Raw genomic sequence first — 10,946 nt, 5'->3', positions numbered from 1 at the left:
AGCCCTATATATCTAAATTTTAGCGAACGTAATAACAAGACAAGCATGAGCACAAGGAATCTCCAAAAAATCCCGACAATTGCACGATTTATATGCAAATTTACATAAAAGTGATTGTTCTCCATTCAAACTACTTTATATTCTTCATTGTTAATAGGATCAACCTGAAATAAATAGTCAACGAAATGTAACTTCACTGGGAATGAACTAATAGGAATGTCAATTGAAACTAAAATTATAATGAAAATGTAAGTAGATATTATCCCTACACTGATTAAAATTAATTTTCAAGCTTCAGTTGAAACAAAAATATCAATGAAAACAAAAACTATCAGTTATTTAGCTTCTATCACTAATAACATGTTATCATGACAGAAGCTATTCACTGATAACTCATTATTATTGTATTTTCTCTATAACTTAAGGTATTCTGTATTCTTAGACAGCTTCTTGAAACTGACTGTGTTGCTCTCGCAACTCAGACTCGGCCCAACTAGTCAAAACAGTCTTCATGCATAATGTTGATTGATTTTTTTCATAAAATCAATTTTGAAGTATTTCTCTAATATAATCAAGTAATGATGCAACAGGGAACTCCCTAGACTCTTTCAAAATATTATTCAAGTACTTTGAAATATTAGTAGTAATCATATTATACCTTCTTCTCCTAGAATGCGCACGTGTCCACTTCTCAAAACCAACTTTACTGAGATATTCCCGAATTGTAGGATATATTGATTCCATCCATTTCATATAAAACTCAAACTTATCAATTCTATAAGCTTTTGCACAACTATAATATATGTCATCAATTAAAGAATCCTTATAAATCAACTTCATATTTTGCAAAAGGTGTCGTAGACAAATACAATACTCAACATTTGGAAAAACATTCATAACACCTTTTAGAATGCTAAAATGCCAATCAGAAATAATGACTAATCATTCTCGTTCACCAAAACTTTTCTTTAAATTCTCAAAAATACATCTCCAGGATGCATCATTTTTAGAGTCAACAATACTAAAAGCAAAAGAAAAAATCTGATTGTTACTGTCAATTGTTGAAGCCGTCAAAAGAGTTTCAACATATTTACATTTCAGGAACGTCCCATCAACTGATATATTAGGCCTACAATGTTTTGTAACCCTCAATTAATGCTCCAATAGCCATATAACAATACTTAAAATGTCCATTTATGTCAGCTTCATAAGCAGTGAATGTACCTAAAAGAAGAAAATAAATAACTAAGCTAGATTATAAAAGGTATATAATTGATTGATGCCTACGACCAATAGCTTCTATCACTGGTTGCAGTCCATCACCAATAGCTTCCATTATTTTCATGTTATCAACGATGGAAGATATCAGTGATAGACTCCAACCAGGGATAGAAGCTATCATTGATAGATCATATAATAAGTCAGAAACAAGAAACCTGGATTCTTTTCTTCTAACTTCATCAAAAACATTGGAATCAACGCATATGATTCGCGTTCATTGCCTTTCATAGACTTCATTATTTACTCTTTTGCCCTTTATGCTTTATAATAGCTAATAGTTACTCCAAATTCCTTGCGGACTTTATTCACAATGTCACTAGGAGTTGAGGTATGAGAAGAACTAAATCTAAATCAATTCTTAAACATTTAGCTATTAAGGACGAAGAAGCTTGCCTATGACAAGTTTGAATACTTTTTATAGAACACATGAATATCAATAAACTTCCTAAGCATCCACAAAACACTCCGCTTGCAACGGGATGCCCTCACATACCAATGTCAACCATCTTGAACACATGGAAACACAATTACTCTTGAATTTGACGTTATAGTCTTAAATTCAAAATTCTTCTTAACCTCTATCAAGTAAAAACAATTTGATAAAAACTCTTTACTAGCAAACATATCTTTTTCTTTCAAATCACGTGCAATATGTATATCCATAATCACTTGGAAATCACCATCATCAATCATAGATTTAGAAGAAGGAACAGTAGACAAATAATTCTCAGCTCTACTAGAATCAACATTAGAATGTACTTCCAAACATGAACTACTGGCATGAGCAATCAAAGGATGTCATGTTTTGTGTTCCTTAACTAAAGCTAAAAACCAAACTATATCCTTATCTTCACGAATTTGAACTACATTTTGAACCTCATTCATAAAAACATCTAATAAAATTGAAAGTTCTATAGAAGAAGTAGACACATCCAAAAAAATCTCCTTAACTATTAAACCCATAAAATCTTCAAAAATCATTAGATCATCTACTAAAACTCCAGTAAATTTGTAATTCACATAACAGTGTTTTTCATTCCATATTCCACTATGAAAAAAAACTATTGGAATAACCATGTTTTAAAATTCATGCAAAAGCAAAACAAAAATTCTTGAATAACAATATCAATAGTTCTAATATCAATCAAAAGCAAATATAAATCTATCAATATCATTGATACCAGTCTAAAACTAGGCATGTCTTTCAATGGATATCAATAAAATATAATGAACAAATAAAAAATGATAGCAATCACATATATTCCAGTGTTAGACATTATCAATGATAGCCACTGATATCTTCTAATTGATGATAGTAGCTTCTAAACCCTAAGTTAATACATTGTAGCAGAAAATCATAAATGACAAACAAAAAGCCAAGGTAGCTGTAATATCAAACATCAAAGTACACTGATATGTTTATAGAAAGAATATATAATATATCAAATGAAACAGTGAAGAATGCAAGTCCTAACTTAATTAATCAATCAAAACTCAAAATATCAAAGAAAACGTAAACAACGCAATGAACAAAGCAAAATTTCATGAGAACACACAAACTCCGCTCACAATCCATTATGTTCACAGTGAGCTGAAGAAATCTTTAGGTTCTTGAGAAAAAGAGAAAGAAAAGACTAAATGACCTGAAGAAATCGAGGGAAAAAATGAAAAAAAGAATCGAAAAAACAAGAAAGCTAAAAGAAAAAAACTCCCAATCAAAGATGAAATCGAACAAAGAAAAACGAACTCACGAATTGGAATTGATCGAAGTATCACGGAGCTTCATGAATTAGAATTGATCGAAGTATCACAGAGCTTCACGAATAGGATTTCATGAGACTGATTCATGGACTGATGTTTCACCGTGAAAGAAAAAGGAAAGTATTCACGAACGGAAATGTGAAAAAGGAAAGTTAATAAAGGGAAAGAGAGGGTAAATTTGAAATTTCGAAAAAAATAATAGCTTGACCGGTCAATGTTTGCTATATTAGCAAATATTTGAAATGTGGTATATATGATCAGTTTTTTTTTTTCCATTTGTATTATTCGATACATGCTTATTTTTTTTTTTTGCTTTGGGATGTGATGAGGATGCTAAGGAAGTGTTAACCTAGTTGAGATGTCCTAGTGCATCTACTGATTTCATTAAAAAAAAAGTCATCCTTTAATTAGGAGTAGGTACACCTAGTTGCGTCAAAACCCTAAACTGTCAAAAATAAGAATAAAAGTCTGGTCCGTAGTGCTTACAAACATTCTAATTTTAATTCCTCTATTTTTTTTATTATTATTATTTTTTTTGTTTTGTTTTGTTTTTTTTTTTTTTTTTTTGTAGTGAGAGATTACAAGAAACGGGCATAACTTAAAAAAATGAAAAAAAAATAACATTGATTATTGAGGCTTAATTCTTATGGACATTTTATTTTTTTACAATTTTACTATGAATTATTCGCTATTTACAAGAAGTGAAAACTACACGAACCAACATATAAACAATAAATTAAATGGTAACCAACCAAGACATTAGTTTTATCAAAGTAACAATATTGATATAAGCTAAAATGCTACTTTTGCATCATTAATCCTTCATTTTTCACAATATGATCATTCCTTCCATTAGAAAAGTTAACAACTATAAAACAGTAATTTTCAATTTAGAAAAGTTAAACACATAGTTACTTCTTCATTAGGCAACCCAATTAATAAGCCTTACAATAATCCTTCTAAAAATTTATTATGGACGTTGGCCTATATAGTTGCTGGAGGATAATAGTTGCATTATAAAAAAAAACACAATTATTTTGGCACTTCACTTAGGCACAACCAACCGATTTGTGTTCTTCCATACCAACTGTGTATAATGGAGACAATGACTAGAGTCATTGACACACGTATTAGAATTGTAATCGTAATGTTTTTTTCTCGTCGACCCAGAGACTCACCGCCGTCTCTACTGTCATCATTTTTTATTCTCTGCTAGGTTTTCATCATAAGATCTTCCAGAGTGCTCCATTTGGACAAGTAGCAATCTTCTCGTTTGCGTAATTCTCTGAGCATAGGCAGCCAAAGTGGTGTTCCAATGAAGGGACTCGATGCCAACTCTACATTGAGATGGCGTTGTGGGTGACAACCTAGTTTTTAGGGTAGCTTTCGGCCAAGATGGGGGCAATGGAAGCTAGGGTTAGGGTTAGCCCCAATAAGCAAAGGGTGGAGAGAATGCTGGCAAATGCCATGTTTTTAAATTATGGGTTTCGTCCTCTAAACTAAGTAGTTGGAGGAATAGTTATTGAATGAATTGGATGTGGAGACTTGGGGTTTGGGGTTTGTCTTAGGTAGGGTTTTTATATAGAGAAATGAGATGGGGTATAGTTCCATTTTAGGGGTTGTTTTGGGATACCGAGCAAATATCTAATAATATATTTTTAAAAAAATTACATCTTTAAAAGAATACAACATTTCAATTACATCTTTAAAGAATTACTTAAATATAACCATATAAAAGAATTATTCATGTAAACCTAATTAAAGAGGGGAGACAACACAAATCCTTAGATTGAAATATGGAACTTATTTTTCTTGACATGATCGATTAAAATATAGTTTAATTGGTTAAAGTATTATATCTTTTATCAAAAAATTAATGGTTTCAATATTTTCTTTTCCTTCACAAGTTCAAAAATATTTTTTTAGACAACATATAGAGTAGAAAATCAAACTTTTAACATTGAGATTGATAGTATAAATTTTATGTCAGATAAACTATGCTTATATATGTATTATAAGAACACTCTAGAAAAATCACATATTACTTGTTAATTCCAATATTTTTTTATTAAAAAAAAAAAGTTAAAGCTATTAGAAAGCTTTAATCACATCTAATTAAAAGATGGATGGCCAATGCAAATCATTAGATCGAGATATGGATCTTGTTTCTTTTCTTTTTTGACAAAATAGATTTGGCCATTGGAAATATTCATTTTTTAAAAAGGTTAAAATATTATTTTCATCTATATATTTTAGAATTTATTTTATATCAATTCATATACTTTCAAATGTTCATAGCTTTAGTCTAAATACTTTCAGACTAATATTAAGAGGACCTAAAATTAAGATTTATTGAAAATACAAGAATTAGATTTTTCATTTTATCCTTTCGCTGGGCTTTTCCATATGATTGTCTAGAGTTCTCCATCAGACAAGTAGCATTCTGTGTTAGCCCCAACAAGAAATAAAGGCAGGGAAAATGTGTGTATGCTATTGGGGAAAAAAAAAAACTAGGAAAGTATTTCTACCTAGTGTAAGTCCACGTCGTTTTCTGTTGGAAGATCTCACGTTAAAAAAATTAAGAATTTCACAGTATTTTTAAGATAGATGAGTTACTCTTTTCATTATTACTAATTAGTTAGAAGATGGAACCACATGTTATTCTATATGTTATTTGAGCCCATGTTATCTATTATGGATCCTAAACATCATTAATGCGCCATATGTTCGTTCAATTCAACCTGTTAAGAAGCTTGAGAAGGTCAAGAAGTTTTAAAAATCACGAATTACAATCGAGGATTAAATGTAATTAATTTTTAATTTTCAATTAGTCCCCAAGTTTATTTAATTTTCTAGAGAAGTATATCCTAGGATATTAATTAGGAACATCTAATATTTTCTTCTGACACCTATAAATAGAGGTTGTTCTCCATCGTCCCTTAAAATCAAGCAAAATGTCAAAGCACTAAATAGAAGATGTTTCTCCATAATTCTTTTCATTTTGGATTCTATCCTAAATAGAAGTCTAAATTTAAAATGAAACGAAGGTAAAGCAACTTGAAAGAACAACATTTTAGAATTCAATTGAAAATATTTAATAAATAATTCAAAAAATATTTGTGTTATACATACAATACCAATGTATCAAGCTAGCATCACAGATTATAAAACAATTCAAGATCATAACCTGGAAAAAATTATGGTCTTGATAAAAAGTAATACAAAATTCACTACGGGCTTGACCCCTGTTATTTTGTGATCATTTAATTTGCAAGTTTAGTAAGGAAGTTGGTCAGGATAGCCGCCGGGAGGATAATAGTTGCAAATGGTGAAAATATAGTTGTTGTTGCATTTAACTTCCGCGCAACCAATCGATGTCGTGTCCTTCCACACGACTTGAAGGAAATGGCCACACTCTTCCTCGACGCACTTGTTTGCTTGGTGGTTGTAAAACTTCTTCTCACTTGCCCAATAGTTCACGGTCAATTCTGCTGTTGTCGTCTCGAATGCTTCGGCCAAGTTTTCACCATAAGGTCCCATAGAATGCTCCATCTCGCAGGTAGCGATCCTAGTTTCCGCGTATTTTTGAGCATATTCTGCCAAAGTTTTGTTCCAAGTGACCGGCCCGACACCATACTCAGCACGAATGGCATTGTGGGCATCGACGAAGTCCTGAGGGCTGCTTTTCGCAACCGTGGGAGATATTGGAGCTAAGATTAGGGATAATCCCACACAACAAAATGCAAAGAGAGAGATGATAGAAGATGCCATTTTAAGATTTGTGGCTTTTTCTAAAGGAAGATTAGTTGAAGGATTGGTCGAGAAGATTTGTGTTTTGTTTAGGGTATTTATACCAAGAGGATCAAATCATTTGGTTCTATTTCAGTGAGTTGTTTTGTTGGGATGTAAATACAACAAGAGATAAAAGTGGAGGTACATTGAAATTCCCAAACATTTATGCTAATTGATCAATATTGTGTGGATGGTAAAAATAAAATGGCTAAATCTTTCTTTTTGTAAAATTAAAGTCATTGTGATAATTTTACGCTATAAATATATAAAAAAATTATAAATAAAAAAATCCCAAAAAATTTATACTTTATAGCAAAATGTTTCAAAAGTAAAGTAATTTTTGCTATAAAGTGTAAATATTTTAAATATTTTTTTATATTTAAAAATCCTAAAATATATTGAATGTCCCATGTTGTACAAGTAACTATAAAAAACTAGTCGGAACTACGTGTGTTGCACAATGTTTCATAACATTGAAAATGAAATATACATGTATAAGTAAAAAAAAAAAAAAAAAAAATTACTATTCTATTTAAATCTCATCTCGCATAAACGTTAGAAAAACAATTTATGTAAATGATAAAAAAAAATTGTAACATACCTTAAGCAAAAAATTAAAAAAAATGTGATTTTTTAAAAAAAAAATGTGTCCTTTATTAATGTGAAATATATATATATATATATATTAAAGGAATGTGTAGTATATATTAGTTAGAGATAAATTGTGTTTTTTTAAGAAAATATTTTTTTTCTTTAAAAAAGTAGTTATTAGTTAAAGATAGAATGTGTTTTTTTTAAAAAAAAAAAAAAAAGAAAAAGAAAAAAAAAAGAAACCATTTATTTAAAATATAAGTTAAGGATAAAATGTGATTTTTTTGAAAATATATATATATTTTAATGATTTGATTATCTTTCTAATTTCAAATTTTGATTTAAATCAACATTTTTGTTTTAAATTTCGTGATAATTCTTTATTATTTTTTAAAAAACATTTTATAATGAATGATTTGATTACCCTTCTAGTTTTAAACTTAAAATTAAACCAAAATAATAATAATCATTATTATTATTTAAAATTTTGTTATAATAATCTCTTAGTTAGTTTTTCTTTATTTGTATTGATGATTTGATTATCTTGTTAATTTCAAACTTTGATTTAAACCAAGCTTTTCTAATATATATACACACGTATGTATATGTATATAGATAATGTGTTTATTCTTTTAATTTTAGACTTTAATTTAAAGCAAAATACTACTATTTTTTTATTATAATCTTTTCTATATTATTTTTTTGAATTAATTTGGATGATATGATTGTCCTTTCTTTAATAAAGATACTATTATCCTTTTTATATCATGATAATTTTTCTATTTTCTTAATTTTAAACATTAACTTCAAATGATATTCTTAATGATTATTTCTGAATTGAAAAAAGGATAATGATTCTCCTAATTTTAATTTTTTTCAAATTTTGATTTCAACAAAAATATATTTTTTTCTAAACAAACAGAAACCTTAAAAACTTAATTTCTTTTGATTTCCAATGATATTCTTATTGATTTCAAACTTTATTTCAAAATTTTATGAATTAGTATGTATTTACAATAAATTTGAAAAAAGAAAAAAATAGTAAAAATTATTCTAAACTCCTAAACTCATTAATGCGCATTTACAAAAATTAAAATTTGAAAAAAGCTACAAAACCATTAAAACAATCACACTCTTCTTTTTCACTTTGTTGGCGTCTAAATTACTTGAACCTTGAGAAATTTTTTGAACCTCAAAAGTAAGGTCTTTTCTCTACCTCTTCAATACGTGAGGATCAATAAGTGAATCTGCTACATGTATAGGAAAAAAATATAATCGTATAAAAAAAGTTTACATTAAATAATTCTATATTTTTTTTTACAAAATTGAAAAATGAAAAAGACGACATACATTAATGAAAAGAAAGGTAATATCTTAATAGAGAAATTAAACTTTTTAAAGAATGAAAATAAACATTGGAAAATATGCTATTAACGAAATAAAAAAATACCTACAAAAAAATTACTAAAAAAAAAAAAAGAAGAAGAAGAAAGTAAAGAAGTTAGAGAGAGTCTATTAACAAATAAAAAATAAATAAATAAATAAATAAAATAAAAAATAAAAAAAGATATCAGATGAAAAATGAGAGGTTGAAATTAACTATTTATACTTTTATGAAGAAAATTTAGTTCTCAAATCATAATTTGAATTGATTTTTTTTCTAAAAATTCCTTCATTTAATGGTAAGTAGAGATTATTAATGATTAAATGCGATTTTTTTATAATAAAAAAATCATGAATAAGAGATTAGATAATAAAATGTGATTTATTTTTAATTTTTTTTTTTACCTTTATTTAACTTTAAAGATTAAGGATAAAATGTGATTAAAAAAAATCGTGAATAAAATTAGAGGGTAAAATAGGAAAATTCTTGTAAATAAAAAAATCCCAAAATTATATATAGGAATCCAAATCTGCCGAATCACTCATGTTATGATCTTCTACATCCTAGGTCTTCCCATTCCTTTATCTGGCTTATGTTCTTCATGTAGCATCGTGTTCCGAAGAAAAGTTGTTCATTTTTCGGGGTCTCGAAGGGGTATCCCGGCTTTCTTTTCTTCCAAGAGATTCAATTTTCATATTCGACTATGCTTCCGATTCCAGAAGATGATCTAGAATTGGGTCAATCACATTTATTAGAAGTGGACAATAAAGTGGTCCTTCGGATTGAGCCGACATCCGTTACGGTCGTTCGTTATTCCATTCAAAGAATCTCCGTTCCAGAACCGTACGTGAGATTTTCATCGTCAAGAGTGCCGTTCGTTCAATAAATTCCTACCTCTTTATCTATCTCTGAGATGTTTGGATTTTTCAAAACTTCATGGACATGCAGAAGAGAAATACTATCCCCACTCGGACCAAGACATAACTTTTACTTATTCAAATAACAATTAAGGTGAAGCAGGGTCAGGAACAACGAATCTCAACCACTTGACGCCCATTCGTTGTATCAACTATGGTTATTTCATATCCTCCTTTTTCAGCTTCGGCAGATCGCTTAGCCCCGTTCATCTTCGGCGCAAGAGCGCTCGATCAGTGTATGAATTGAAAGGTCCAAATGATCAACTCTGCAATCAGTTGTTAGAATCAATAGGTCTTCAAATCGTTCATTTGAAAAAAGCCTTTTCTGGGTATTAAAAAGGATTTCTGAAGGTTTAATTACTGAATCACTTACCAATGGTATGTTTTGGGTAGTAAAATTTTGAATACTTAAACGGTCGATTCTTTTTTCGTCTTAGCTTCCACCTTTCAGAATGAAAAAAGAGAAATGCTAGCAAGAGTCTGATTAGGATTATGCTGGAACTGCTACATTTATGACAAAAAGTTACAAAATCGTTTATACTTTTGAAACTTTTTGCTATAAAGTGTAAATAATTTTAAATATTTTTTTATATCTAAAAAGACCCGATAAAATATGATTTTTTTAATTTAGTTTTTCTTTATTTAATGTATAGTAGATATTAGTGATAAAGTGAGATTTTGCAATGATTTAAATGACGTAAGATATCTCAATGACCATCAACTAAGAAGGTCAAAAGGAAAAATCCCCGTAGCCCCTTGTAGATAGTAAAGATATAATATGATATAATATTCATCTAAGTCAATATGTTCACCAATATTTTTTTATTAAAAAATATCAATTTATATACCTTAAAATTTAGGAGTTATATAACAATTTAAATCATTAACTAACAATTGTATCAATTTAAATCATGAATTTTTGTAAGTGTGTCAATTTACACTCAATCGTGATGCATCTTCTGATCCCATCTTCTTCAGTATCTTGTTATAAATAAATAAATATATATATATATATATATTTACACTCACAACTACTCCAATTTGGAAAAACCTCACGTGAAACATATAATTTTATCAAGTAAACTCTTAAACTTTCATAAGTGAATCAGTTTAGATTCTTAAACTTTCACAAACTTTCATCAGTGAATCAATTTTTCTATTATTATACTTATAGAGTCATTCATGCATATACTCTCATTGTCCATTTTATAAAACCAACA

General features: G+C 28.7%; 1 protein-coding gene across 1 annotated transcript; it reads right to left on the bottom strand.

Moving 5' to 3' along the window:
- Positions 1 to 6,196: 6,196 nt before the first annotated feature.
- LOC120078632 (basic form of pathogenesis-related protein 1-like) lies at positions 6,197 to 6,849 on the bottom strand. The gene has a single exon (XM_039032920.1). The coding sequence runs from the start codon at positions 6,811 to 6,813 to the stop codon at positions 6,319 to 6,321; it is 495 nt and encodes a 164-aa protein (XP_038888848.1). The 5' UTR covers positions 6,814 to 6,849; the 3' UTR covers positions 6,197 to 6,318.
- Between the last annotated feature and the right edge of the window lie 4,097 nt (positions 6,850 to 10,946).

Source organism: Benincasa hispida, chromosome 5 (genome assembly GCF_009727055.1).
Source record: "Benincasa hispida cultivar B227 chromosome 5, ASM972705v1, whole genome shotgun sequence".
Lineage (NCBI taxonomy): Eukaryota > Viridiplantae > Streptophyta > Magnoliopsida > Cucurbitales > Cucurbitaceae > Benincasa > Benincasa hispida.
The sequence above is the reverse complement of the archived record's forward strand: the minus strand, read 5'-3'. Positions and strand labels throughout refer to the sequence as shown.